General features: G+C 41.9%; 1 protein-coding gene across 1 annotated transcript in view; it reads left to right on the top strand.

The window, feature by feature from the left end:
- LOC112559559 (glutamate receptor-like) overlaps nt 1-12,466 on the top strand; it is a 38,654-nt gene extending 26,188 nt beyond the window's left edge. Inside the window, 14 exon segments of the mRNA XM_025230891.1 lie at nt 508-615; nt 1,533-1,593; nt 1,631-1,656; nt 4,841-4,910; nt 5,462-5,604; nt 6,643-6,995; nt 7,269-7,467; nt 8,076-8,096; nt 8,098-8,169; nt 8,473-8,624; nt 8,868-8,987; nt 9,246-9,370; nt 9,997-10,124; nt 11,289-12,466. Coding sequence (XP_025086676.1) covers nt 508-615; nt 1,533-1,593; nt 1,631-1,656; nt 4,841-4,910; nt 5,462-5,604; nt 6,643-6,995; nt 7,269-7,467; nt 8,076-8,096; nt 8,098-8,169; nt 8,473-8,624; nt 8,868-8,987; nt 9,246-9,264 — 1,344 coding nt within the window. The 3' untranslated portion in view covers nt 9,265-9,370; nt 9,997-10,124; nt 11,289-12,466.
- Nucleotides 12,467-14,710: the final 2,244 nt, after the last annotated feature.

Consider the following 14,710-nt stretch of genomic DNA (forward strand, 5'->3'; position numbering starts at 1 on the left):
CTCTCACAAAATGTAGCATTTGCACGATTCTGTTGCTGCTGAAGCATGCCTAAAATATTTTTCCCCACTCAAAGCCCTTCATCGCTGTTTAATCTTCTGCTTTTAAAGACTGTAAACATGGGACAATGACTAATGATTAAAAAATGAACTAAGACATTAACTTCAGAAAATCTATGAAAAAGTCTGCGGTACATGATTCACAACGGAGCCAGCAGCTCAATGATTTCTTCTTACAGGGCTGAAAACTACCGGAACAAACAAGATTCCATCTTAAATGCTACTCATAAGTAATGCATGAAAAATCTAAGGTCTAAATTTAAAAACTTTTTCTTAATATTATTATCTTTGTGTGTAGTTCCAAAGTCTCTCTTTCCTTGTGTCTGTCCAAATGGCATGTGCATACACGCGAGCGTGGGTGTGTGCTTGCATGTGTGTGTGTGTGTGTCTGGAAGCTTATTGTTTATAGCTGACATTTGCTTTTTTTCTTTCTTTGCTCATGCCTTGCAGAAATCCCCTCAGGGGCTGTCTGGAGACTTGGCATTCAGCGAAGACGGTTTACGCAAAAACTTCTCTTTGCGCGTGTACTCGATGGCACTGGATAAAGGAGTGAAAAAGGTTTGCTGCAGCATTTCTTCTTTAAGGAACACCAAAGGTCTTTTCTTTCCCTTCGTCAATTTTAAAAGGACAAGGCATTACTGCTCCTTCGACCGGCTGACATATTCTAGGTGGCTTCTCCAGCTACAAATGGACACCATTAGCATGACACGCTCCCTGCAAGCTTTTCCCCAAAAATTGTCAAATTGGTTGTTTTTTTTTTCTCCTCTCTCTTACTCACGCTTTTTATCTCAAATAGACACTTAAAATTAAAATAAAACAATGATATTCTTTCTCTTGCCGTTAGAAAAACTGCGATAATTAGCACTCCAACCGTACCATGTCTGCAAAATCAAAATTGTTCATCCTAACCAGTTTCTCCAAATTGAAAGCTGTATAAAGCATGAAATATCAAAAGTCGTGTTTCATTCACAATTCATCGGCTGTGTACTGTTCCTGCCATCTGGTCGTTCTGAACACTGAGTTCTGTCTGCTTTGAATAAAAAGTTTGAAGAGGAAGCAAGTTAATTTTTCTGAGCCACCAAGACACCATACCAGAGAAGAGAAGCTCAACCCTGACATTTCTACTTCAAACTTAAAAATATCTTCTTGTGTTCACATTCACTCCAACCCTTTTTTCGCTTTTTCCGTCCTCCGCCTTAGAAAACCATTTCAACAACCAAACAATGAATACACTCAATAGTGGGAATACAAACAATGCTAATAACATTACAGCTATATTTGCAAAAATTACACTTTGAACATTCTATAGTATTCCTCCTTATTTCTAAAACTATATCTAATACTTGTGCCAGTTATCTTTGTGAGTGGCATCGACTATATGCATGTGATTTTGTATTTGTTAGTGATAGTGTATGTGTTTGTGTGTGTGTGTGTTTGAATGGAGGACACATGCTCACGTACCCGGTCCTGTGCAGATCGGCACGTGGTCAACGTCTGGAGGGTTTCGCTGCGTTGACGCGCCGGAGGAGGAGACCCGTTGGTCCAGGAGGCGTCAGGACAACGCAGTGAACAGAACCAAAATTATTAACGTCCATCATCGTGAGTTGTTGGCCTTTCTATCTGTCTCTCTCTCGTCTGTCTGTCTGTCTGTCTTTTCTTTCCCTTCTTCTACCTTAACCTCCATCGATTGCTCCTCCCTCCCTTGCCAATTCGCAAGGTATAGTTAATCTCTTTCTCCCTGTCGATCGATCACTGTCAAATGATATCAGTCCTTCATCGCATTCATACATCTCCCTCGTTCAGTTGCTCAGTCTTCTCTCAACTTTCCTGAATTTATCGGTCAGCACGGTCATTCAAACGCCCTGCAAAGAAAACTAACCATCAACAACATTTTTCGGACCACATTGCCAGTGGGTGCATGTTTCTTCCTTCTGTGTAGTGTTGACGGGCACAGCTGGTCAAACAGGGAGCAAAGTTGATTAAATTGCGAGAGAGAAAAGCCGTCAAAGAACTAATCTAACTTTCAGTTAGGATGTCAGCCGGTCTCGTCGAGAGTAATCCCCCCACAACTTTTCATCGCGGTGGAAAAGAGAGGTTAGTAAGGAAGAGTAATCCAAATTTAAAGTAATTATGAATATTACTCAATTTTATATGCCATTAATTTCATTTGGCTCCCGAGATGCCTGAGATAAGCTTTATGAAGTGACGTAGCACAACGTGCTCGACTGTAATGTCTTCCTCCCAGCGGCCGGGGGTCAGACTATAGATGACATGCATGGCTTGCACCCTAGCCTCAGTTAAATTGTAGATCGGATAACAACAACCTTTTTGGCCTACTAGTTGTCTTCTTTGTTACCCGAGAATTTTCGAGCTGATACAAAAAAGTCCTTTGTCGTTTTACTCCTGAGCTGACAACCATCAGCAATAAGAAACTGGTTGCTTTAACTTGCTTCTCCATTTTTATTCCATACATCGAGCATTGTTTCACTGTGTTAAATAATATTTATACTTTATTCCTTTTTGTTCATTTTTCATTCTGTTCTTAGTTCGCTCACTTTCCAATTCGCTTGCTCAATTTTCTCTATATTTTTAACAACCGGCATCTGCGAGTAAGACGGGTCACGATGTCCAGAAGAAGTTATGTATTCCGGACTCTCCCTTCCCCAGTCTGCTTGAACCAGCCAGTGAGTTGGAATAAAATGGCTGAATAACTGCGTCACATTAGAAAAGGGCTTAATCTTGGGGCAGAAAAGAGAGTCGCAGAATTCATTTAAGACAGGCCTGTATCAGTGAACGCCTTCTCCTCAAATGTCCCTGGATGCTGATTGATTCTCGGGTAACACGTCTGAAACTTAATAACTTTTTTAATGTACCAGTATGCAAATGAAGTCTTTTCCATAGAGATTTTAAAAAAATGATCTTTATGGCTTCGTGAAATAAATTGGAAAAGGTAAGCTGAAATGCAGAAACGCTGTTTCGAGAATATTTTCATCAAGGCAAAATGTTTGCTAAAATATGTGTGAGGATACAAGATACAAGAGTATCTCGGGGACTCACTGAGTCACCCATGAGTAGACAAGATAGGTCAGAGAATGGAGGTTGTGTTTATGATGTGTATGTTTGAGTCATACATAGAGATTATACTCGTGATTTCTCACACCCATATGCTTCCCTTGAGATTTTTTTTTTCTTTTATCGCGAAAGCAGAAAGCCTTCGAGTTTTTCTTTCTACATCCAGCAGTTCATAAGGCCGTGTCTGTTTTTTTTTTAAAAAAAGTGATTTAAGAATCCGCTCAAAGCTTTGTCAGTTTTAATCTTCTGCACGCTTTGCTTACCTTTTTCCCCTTTCTTCTTCACAGTTTATTAAGTTTCACATTTTCTCACGTCTTACATTTTTTTCTCAGTAGCTTTCATCTTCCATTCTAGTCGCCTCCATGTCGATATCAAAGACAGACCAGCTCCAATTACGTGTTTTTGTACACAAGTATGCGGGGAAATCAATGAACAGTTTAAAGAGGCCATTTTGACCGGAAATGGATTGGCATACAAAGAAGGAGAGCGAGGCAGACATCCACAGCGCCCTCTAAGGACGCGGGCGGCAACTCGCAGTGTAAACGCGCGCGCCTTGAGCCAGACACGTCCCCCGCCTGTCGTGCCGCACGTGTGTCCCGCCACCTATCACCACAGTCCACATGCAACTTCCTGCGCGGAAAATAGGTCCCTGGCGGAATGTTTCAACTCGGAGAAATTGTAACACTTCTCTTGCAATAACTTCGACATTATTTACTGTTAGTCTGCTTTAATCCCTTCTTGCGGGTTTTTTTTTCCACATTTAAAACTTGTTCAAGCAACATGTAAAGACTTGCTTTCACGCATTTTAAAGGCAAGAATTATGATTTATAAGCAAGAGGATGAGAGAAAATCTCTCAAAATTTTGAATCCCTGTGGCAATGTGCACGAAATCTCCCTGTCATATATAAGTTTGAATATAAAATCAAAGGAAATGCATAAATTTTACATAAAGCTTAATATGTACATCTCAGTGGCTCAACGCCGACAGGCTGCGAGTGAGGGTAATCTTTCAACACAGTATTATTATCTGATCGTACATTTTCATTTAAAACTCTTTTCATCCACCCTTCCCTTGTTGTTGTTTCCTTTTTAAGTGTGCTGAAAACAAATTAACATTTTTACATTTTTATAAAGAAACACGATAGGATTCTGTTTGAACATCCTTATTGAAAACCCAGTGGGAGTACATCAACGTTGTCTCCAGTCATCTGTCATATTTAACCAGTTGCTGCTAGATAAGTTCTTACAAGCTCTACAAGGTTTGCTGATAAACGAGGGGACCTCGCATTCCTATGGACCTGCTGTAGATATTCTCACAAGTTCTTTAAAGAGTTTGTCCCATAAAAAGGGTGAACATGAGGTGATCTCTCAATCTGGCAAAGTAGTGGAAATTATCTCAACATCTCAGATCATGTCGGTGTATTTTTTAGACCTCCATAAGAAGTTTGAGGTAGTACAGTATACAGTCTCACAAGCATGTGGCCTACACACATTTCAGGCAAAAGGTGAGGATGGCGACACCAAGAGGGGATACGATCTCTAACTTGCGGGCTGATCCGTTCTGTCCAGGATTTTGTTTTGCGGAGATAACGAGTTCAGACTGTCAAGAAGTAATAATATGTAAAATTTCTAAAACCACAAGAACACTTGTTTTGATGTTTCAATAGCAGTACAAAAATAAAACAAATATCTGTATTTTCCTTTTCAACAGTCTCAGCCGTTTCTGATGTATAAAGAAAAGGATGATGGGCACCCACTGACTGGCAACAACAGATTTGAAGGTTGGTTCAAGAGAACTCGACAAGCCAGATTCTCAGTTAAAGAACGCATAAACCTGTTTTTGCACTTCCCTCATTTCTATTTGTCCCTTTCTGTATTTTCTTTACCTAATCTGTAATGCTATCTGCTTATCTATTTTCTTGTTTTTCTAATTTCTACTTTTCTTTCTTGTATACATCCTTTTGCTTTTTTGTCTCTCTTCTCTTTTTTGCTTTTTTGTTTTCGCGCTTGTGTGATTTAAACAATAAAGAGATTGCATAGAAAATGATGTGAGTGAAATATTTTTTCTTCATTTGACTTGAATAATAATAATCATATGAGTATCATGCCTGAACATCATGACATGATGGCAATTATAGAACATTAACGATAATTGATTTTGGTGTCATTATCCTATTTTGATAATGATTAAGTTTTAAAAGTAATTTGGATGAAACAAATACAATATTATTTTATTAAATAACTTATATTTATGTATGACAGTGGGGTAGGGCTCCTCCCGAGGCTGCTCGTTCAGCATTTGCGGACAGTCTGTTCGTCTGTCGGTCGCTAGGTTACGCAATGGACTTGGCATGGGGGCTGGCAACAGAGATCGGCTTCGACTTCCTGTTCAAGCTGGTGCATGACAATAAGTACGGAGCACGGGAGCCGAAAAACAACACGTGGAATGGCATGATTGGTGAACTAATTAATGGGGTTAGTACGAAGGCGTGACTACTAAAGTTACTGATGGGGCTAGTGCAGAGGGTACATGACTGCTGAACTCACTGATAGCACGAAGAGTTACAATTAGTGAATTAGTAAACCAACTGGAAAACACCAAATTTGGAGAAAATAAAGTTTCTTCATATGGCTAGTGGGGTCGACTTTAAGCTTATTAATACGCGTTCGTGCTTCTGACAGACAATCTCCATTTGCACACCCGCAAGTGATGGGAACCTGAGTTTTCACGACGGGTAAAAGATAGAGAAGAGTTGCGGTCCACTCTCAACATACCGTGTCCTAGAAATGGAAACCACAAGCTGACTGCTCCTGCAATAAAATATTTATCTAAATAGTAAACAAATGTGTAAAACCCACTCAGGGAGTCTGGCTTTTATTGTTCACATCTTAACGATTATAACCTGTAAATACTTTCCCGTCACGACTGTAATCATTATTTTCACCACCACAGTACCTGGCTCCAGCCTAATCCTCCTCATCACTCATCATCACGCCAACCTCATCAGGGGTTGTAGTTATGCAGCGAGAGAAACTCGTTCCGCGGAAGAAATGAGAACTCGCGGAAATGCGTCTTCTTTTCGTATGTAAAATACGATGCCTGACCCCACGAACATTGCTTCGTGTTTTTTCTCCCCAGGGTATCTTCACCATCGGTTATAACTACGGCTCCGGGGGTAAAACAACACCTATGGGGTCTGGACACCCTTTAAAACTTCGGCAACTAGATGCTAGTCCTTGAGTTCCCCATGTTGCCCCAGAGCGACGACTTACCCTCGCTTCATAACTACGACCTCTCACACATCATTACTATCGCTAGTCATGAACACCACGCTATCACCATCACAATCACAACGTCCCGCACAATCACACCAGTGACACCCACAATGTGGTCTGTTGCAACTTCTTATCTGTTAAGTGATAGATATCCAAGCACACATTATTTACCATCACCACCACACCCGCGATGGGCGCCTGTAGCGGCGTGAGTGACAGAAGTGTGGTGTGCTGCAGAAGGCGGACTTGGCCATCGCGGGCTTGACCATCACAGCCGAGCGCGAGCGCTACGTCGACTTCTCCAAGCCCTTCATGGACATCGGGGTGTCCATCATCATCAAGAAGCCGCAGCATCAGCGCCCGGGCGTCTTCTCCTTCATGGAGCCGCTGTCCATCGAGATCTGGGTCTGCATCACCATCGCCTACATCGTCGTCAGCGTCGCCCTTTTCGTCGTCAGCCGCTTCAGCCCGGTGGAGTGGAAGAAAGACCCGCACAAGAGCGGTGGCTATGGCAACGACTTCTCGCTCCTCAACTCCTTTTGGTTTTCCATGGGGGCGCTGATGTTTCAAGGCAGCGACTCCTGTCCCAGGTCAGAACTGTGTGACAGCTCGTGCCAGTCACAGTTTATGCATGAAATATTCCGGATGTTTTCTGTGTCAGCTGATCAATGGCTGACTCCCGAACGTCTGTCGATCGAGCAGTGTGTAAACTGTGCAAATTGTTTCCCTTGTCACACTTTCTTGCAGGGCCGACACAGTACCGTGTCTTTCTGTTGCTCTGTGTGTGTGTGGCTAGCGAGTGTAAGGTGCGTGTGAAGATGATGATGATATGATGATGATGATGATGATGATTTCGCACTCAGGTCGGTGTCTGGTCGCATCATCGGCGGTGCCTGGTGGTTCTTTGTGCTAATCATCATCTCCTCCTACACTGCCAACCTGGCGGCCTTCCTGACCATGAAGAGGATGGTGAAACCCATCGAGTCTGTGGACGACCTTGTCAATCACCCGACCATCAAGTACGGCGCGCCCAGTTCCGGAACTACCTTACAGTTCTTCAAGGTTTGACTCAGAATAGAATGAGAAGTCAAATTTGTGATAATAACTTTAGGTTGTTGCGTTTGATCAAATGGATATGGCCATACAACATACTGCTTTCTCACCTGTGTGGAGTAACCGTTTATATGTATACGTTTGAACTGATGGTATTCTTGTTTTCCTATTTTAAGTGGCAATAATATGAATGTGAGAGACTGTAAGAGTCAGCGTAAATGAATTGGATATAGTAAGTTTGTTTTATTTTTATAGGCTGTTAATGTTTTATATAAAGTAATGTTTACACGTTACCGTTGGCAAATAAAACGATGTTATATAGACATGTTATGCTGGATACGGTTTAAACATTTAATGGCATAACGATATGGAGTTTACCTGTCCACAATATACCGGATTTGAAGTTAACCTTTGGCATTATACATGATGTGGAGCAGAACATACTATGTAACAAGTTCAACATGTTTCTGTAATATTTTTAAGTGTTTTGTAATAATGATAGCTTGTAACGAGAGAATAATATTATACCTTTGATGTTGTTGCGGTTGTTATTGTTGTCAGTGAAGCCCTTGAGGTAATTTTGTAAAGGGAAGGTGGCTTTTGGGTTATTCTTGCAGAATTCTGACTTACCTGTCTACAAAGCAGATGTATGAGTACATGATTAGCCATCCTGAGGTGTTGACAGAGACCTCCGACGAAGGAATCGAGAGAGTAAGGACATATGGTGTAGACAATAATTATTATGTTCAGCCTACAGTCACTGTCTGTCGTGAGCGTACTGTAGCTCGTGTCTGTAGCCATTGCCTACGTATCCTGATATGCTCTGACTTGTTTTGGACTTGTTGGATTGCTTTTTGTTTGTTTGTCTGTCGAGTTTTTAGTGTTTTTATTTTTTTTTCTCAAATAGTCAATGGCTTATTCTCGAATAATCAGTGTGACTGTCCCACTTGTCACAGTTGTTTGCTGGGTTTGCGACTGACCCTAATCCTCTGACACGTTTTCATGTCGGTGAAGGTGAAAAATATGAAGGGAAAATACGCGTTCCTGACAGACAGCTCCGCCATCGACTTCGCCAACAACCGCGAACCTTGCGACACCACCACTGCCGGCTCGCCCCTCAACAGCAAAGGCTTTGGCATCCCCACGCCGCGCGGTTCGGAGCTGAGGTAAGTTTTCTCTCACTTCCATCTTCTTTTTCAACACTGTTACTAACCTGGTGAAGACACTTTCAGTCTGTGTCTGTAGCACTGTAACTAACCCCCCCCACCACCACCACCACCACCACCACACACACATATGATACCTAACACACTATAAATAGCCTGGCCTGCAGCTAATCTGCATGATGACAAACGACATGCCTGTTAGGAAGATTGATGATCATGACGACAATGTTGTTGTCGTTGCAGGGACCAGATCACGCTCGCCGTGCTGAGACTTAAAGAAGGAGGAACTCTACACACGCTGCATCAGAGATGGTGGATTGAAAAGGGGCAGTGCGGAGGTGACGCCGGAGTGCCAGTTCAAAGGTCATCCCTTTAGTATATGTATCAATTTCGACAGTTGTATTCCATCCCACATCGTTCGCTGGTCCTTATGTTCTTTCTTTCAGGCTGAATGTGCCTTCATTTATGTGCGTGCACTACCTTATGACAATCATATATCTACAGTGTACGTGCATGTTTGGTTGTGGGTTCGTTCATGCCTATCAATACACATTGGTTTTGATGTGTGTGTATGTGCACTTGCACGCGCACTTTAGTCTTTCTTTCTTTTCTTTTTTACAGCAAGGGAAGACGCCCCTAACTTAAGTAACGTGGCAGGGATTTTTTACATCCTAATATGCGGTCTTGTTCTTGCTATCATTCTGGGCGTGTTTGAATTCCAGTGCTTCCGCTACAGAAATGGAAAGGTATTTGAAAATAAACTACTCAATAAAATAAAGCTTTAACAATCAAACTATGCACAGCTAAACTATGACACACGTCCAAAAAAAGTCTGTACACCTAGCGTATCCAGTACTCTTAAGTATTATTAAGTATTTAAGTAATATTAAATATCTGCTTTCTTTTTAAAGCATTACGACATAAATAAGAGAGCAGACAGAAAAGAGTAAAGCTGTTAGCATTTTTTTTATTTTAGAGAATAAAAAGTGCTAAGTATTTGTGTCTTTATTTGTTATTTATTATGCACACTGTCATTAATTTCTTTTAATAATGACACTTTGAAAGGCGGTTACAATGGAAACTAGGGGTAAAGTGCGACCTTCTTTAAGGTTGACGACTTTCGCCTTTATGGGTCAGACATGTTTATGAAATATTCATGAGGAGGCCTCCAAACTGCATCAGCAGAATCAATTACCAGGGAGACAACCGATCCGTCTTGCGGTGGGTTTGGTCCCCCTCCCCCCGTATACACGTTAGTGAATATTCATACAATTAGGCGCTCGTCATCAGTGGTGTGCACTCTTCTTTTTTTTCCCAAATTATGATGCGAATTGTTCATAACAGATGACTGGTTTGCTCCCGCTGCTTCCAGAACTCAGACAACGAAGCTGAAAACCGAGTGAGTCAAACGCACACTCAGACGTCCCTGGTTCAAACCCCTTGCTCCCAGACGATGGAGCTCTTCCCTACGACATGGCTGCCGCCAAAACTGTTACAGAGGTAACGAGGGCCTGGGACGAATATTGTGACATATACCCGCATGTGTCTCCATGTAGTAGTAGTAACAGCAGTTAACACTCAAGGAAGTAGAGGAAGTGGTATGATTGATGAAGGTATATGTAGCAAATGTACTTGTGTGTGTGAGTGTGAGAGAGAGAATTAAATATCTAAATGCCCCTCAACAGAAAATGACAGGAATGTAGTTAATTATCTCAGTGATTTGACCGACACGACACCTTTGAACTCTCGTGATTCGAGGCTCACTGTAGCCACTGCCTGGTCCTTCTCTCTCTCTCACTTTGTGTGTTCCCCTAATAGTGATGGCGCCTGCTTTATCAGGGAGGGTAACAAGCAGTAGAAGAAGGTTGTCTCCCCATGCCATGTCCTTGAAACAGTGAACCACTTACACCTCGCACCGTATATTTGCCTATAGTTGCCGTCCCTACCCTCCCTAACACACACATAAACTTCACGGCATGGACGCTGGGGGACTTTGACTTTTATGTTAGCGGTTAATGTGTCCTGTTTCGAGTACTGGTCATCTAACTTGTCGAGATCAGCCAACGCTTTGTGATATATACCCTAGATGTTTACAACCTTATGTTTGCATGAAGCAAACCATCTCCGAGGCAACACAGTAATACTGTATTGACATTTCATCAGAAGCTAATATAAGCGTTTCGGCTTTACTGCACTTGAGGATGTTTGTAATGTCTCCAGCTCTGATTTACACTGACTGCATGGTGTCATATTAGCAGAGACATTAGTCTGATTGACACCCCTTCCTGAAGCCGTAAATTACCAATAATTACCAAGGGAGAAGAGAGAGAGGACGAACGGTTGGAGGGGAGGATCATGTGAGACAGGTCAGATGTCAACCTGGTCACATCGCCAGCCTCACACACAGTAAGTTCCCTGGAGGCGCTGTGCACACTGATGGCGGCTGCTAGGCAACCAGATAGCCTGAGGCCTCTCTCTGGAAGCGTGTAAATGGAGTGTGCTGGAGCACCACTGATTTTGGTGATTGGGTACAAATTGGCATGTTCACACTCAGTTGCGAATATCACACACCTTTTGATACGGTGTTCACTCTTTACATTTGCAGTTTCCAAAAGTGAAGGGTAAAGGGATTTTTTTCACGCGATCCTTTTATTTTCATTTCAGTATACCTATGAAGCCCCGCGACTCATTGAATTTGAACCTCTCATGCACGAGGTGGACCATGCGCAGTCTCAGAACAGCTTCGGTTATTGATCGTTATTATCGAAGATAAACTGATTTTTAAAACAACACTACAATTTTAGTATTAACCAAATTCTGGTAGTATTTGATGTATTCTGGATTAGTAGAACATTTTCTGATTTGTATTTAAGAGATTCAATTGTCGGCCCTGAAGCCACTGGCACCAAGTATTTTCTCAACTGTTCAGTATTATTTTACAAGACTTATGTTACCTGTCTCAGTGTTTTACAGGTAGCCGACTGGTTTCAATCAGTATTTCTGCTTTCAGTCCATTATCCAGTGCTGTACATTATCAATTTCGTGCCACCCCATAACGAATAATGATGAAAAATACTTGTGCTTTATCTTCACGTTAACTTCGTAAAAAGTTGTTGTAGGTCTCATGCAATAGTTGACATAAGAGTGTGCTCTAAATAATACTTAAACTGCTCAAACAACGTTTTCCATTGTTAAAAGTGCCTTTTTTACACCAGTGTAATATAAACTGTATATTATTACATGAAAATGGATCTGCGAAAGTGCTTGCCAAAGTTTGCTAATGCTGCTATTATGTCAAAATGATTTTCATGTTCGCATTTGCAAATGGGTGGACTCGCATTCGTTACGCGTTTCCTTCAATGTTTATTGAGGCCTCTGCTGTTTATATTTCACTGGAATTTGTAAAGTTGCCGTCGCTGCCATTGTCGGTCGCCATGTTAGCGGGATGGACAGGGCCGAGAGATGATTGAACTAAAATACTGCGCTTTGTGTATCAGATGTGAATACTGTCCATTTGGAGGATGAAAAAGATGGATTTTTAGCAAGCGACCACCATTCGTTTCAAAAGATCTGCTGTGTTCCATTATATCTACATTTTTCTTCTTCTTCTTCTTAAGATGAGTTTCTTTGATCCTCGACTGTCCGAACGTTAACATTTGTTCATGGTTTTTAACGTGCTTAGCTTTTTTTTGGAGTTAATGGAAAAGTGAGTTGGTTCATCTATTTGTTTCTCGATTTCGGGTTAAATTTTACCACCAATAAGCATCTTATGTACTTTTATAGACACCTTAAGCTGTATTTTTAACTGACTTTTGATTATTAAATATTGATTTGATCTCGTGTGAGAGGCGCGCGTGAGGTGACAGACAATCGTCAAGTTTAGCCTCCATCGTTGACTGAGAGTTGAGCGCGTGCGATGAGACAGTCATGAGAAGGGAGAAGCTGGAGAGAGAGGAGAAAGATGCTTCCGAAATTAACAAACATGCATGAAAAATGGCTATAACAGCCAACTGTTGGGCTAAATAATAACAAAACCAATAAAAAAGGAAAATCATGAATATTGCATGTGGAATTGAGCTTGATTAAGCAAAGAGCACACCAGATAATTTACATTTCACCCTCCCGCCTCCTCGGTATGAGTGAATGTCTTCATCAGCGAGACCACCGATGCTTGTGGTCGTGGGCCAGAAAGAATTGGATTTGACTTCACAATACCAGCAGCTTTGAAAGGGTCATGCTGACCTGATAAATCCAGAAACACTGCCTGAAGAGAATTTATAAGTGTCTACACGACATCTGACTTTGCATCTGTCCAGGGTATTTAAAAGCAACGCCTCTTAGGAAACAAAAATTAGCAAAATCATCCAGTCTACACTGCAGCCAGTCTCCGAGCTGTGTTTTCTGTGTGTTAATTATCTTTTGCGTAAGGCCAGATTCCATGGTAACCGAGAGGTGCTGCCCGCTCAGGGATCATTATGGCTTCGGGCCGCGTGCCCGCGCGGCTGGTGCCAGCCCTTACTGTCACAACAAACGCAACTTTGGTTCTCTCCATCGGTGTCAGTTTTGTCCAATAAAGTCAGCAGGGATGTCGTCTTCCAAAAACAAATTTGCCCAAAAAATGGCGCCTCTATGCTGCGATATAACTTTGTCCATTCGATTTTCAAAAATGCATTCGATATCAAGCTCACACCGAATCTTATCGACAGAAATGACCTGAACAGATTATAACAAAAACATCAACAAGTCGAGCCGAGTGAAAGATCGTCTTCCGGTGTCGGGTTAATCTTGAAAGAGATTGAGAAAGTTACCGGATTACGCTTAAAGATCTAATTAATGCGCACGCCTTGTGCACCCCTGCCATCCGGTACCTGCATTTATGATGCTAAACTCAGCCAGAGTAACAACATCCAAAACAAGACACATTTTTTTTTTGCATTGTTAGAAACATCTTTTATATTTTCTCGGAGTAATAATTATCACATCACCTAACGGACCATATTGTCTGGGGATTATGACAAAGTATACAAATGCTCTCGAATCCATTTTGGAATTGTCCCTGTGTGTGAGTGTTGATAGAGAAAGTTTCGATGCCAGCTGTTACACGGTATCTAGCACTTTCAGCAGCGGAGAAGTAATACAGCAAGCGCAGAGAGATCTCGCTATTCATAAGATCAAAAAGACTACCCCAAGAAAACTCCTCATCAAAACACAACCATCCATTCAAAGACGGTGAAAATATGGAGCTACCTTTCATCAATACTTCACTAATTCCGTTTCCTCTAACCTCCGCCTCCACCCCCTTCACTAAACAATTAAAAAAGGATTCCCTACAGAGTGAGAGCTCAATGCTTCCAGAAAACCAGCCGTTAGACACAGGCCGTGTGATTCTGTCACAATCGCGCTATGTACAAACAAGACAACTATGCATAACAAACATGCCCCGGTAACAACACAAGAACATGAAGAACGCAATATAGAGTGTTGAAAAAGAACAACGCATACAAAGCATGCGACCATGAATGCCACAGCCCAGTGCGAATGGCGTAGAAACCGTGCCATGTCCCGTCCGCTGACCGAAAGTGTCAAGCTACTCTAAAGCGCTCAGCAGAACCAGGAAGAGTATGAACATGATACAGCAGCATCTATGACACATAAAGCTACTTAGGAACAGCAGAGGGAATGTCTGATCGACCAAGAAAAAATTTGCAAACAGATTGATGTTCTCGAGGACCAATAATGAACGAAAAGAACCTCTAAGATTCTAGACAACGGATCTGTGGGGTATCCGAGAAAGTGTTATCAATTTATGTAACTGAGATGTTAAAGAGTTCTGTATATCTGTCGCATCAAAATACAGTGTGACGAAGTCGAGCGGTTCTGCAGAACTGGGAAGCAAACTGTGAGTTTGCAAGCTGGCCAATCCAGAGTGTACATCACGGGGCCAACGTGCGTGACATAGCCAGTAAGCAATAGGAACCGATACTAAAACCTGACGCACTCCAAAATACAACAGCATTCTGATGCAGAGACAGTGACACTAAACGACTTGAGGCAACTGAGACATATAGTAGAACCAACCTCCGGAA

The sequence above is a fragment of the Pomacea canaliculata genome, linkage group LG3, assembly GCF_003073045.1.
Source record: "Pomacea canaliculata isolate SZHN2017 linkage group LG3, ASM307304v1, whole genome shotgun sequence".
NCBI lineage: Eukaryota > Metazoa > Mollusca > Gastropoda > Architaenioglossa > Ampullariidae > Pomacea > Pomacea canaliculata.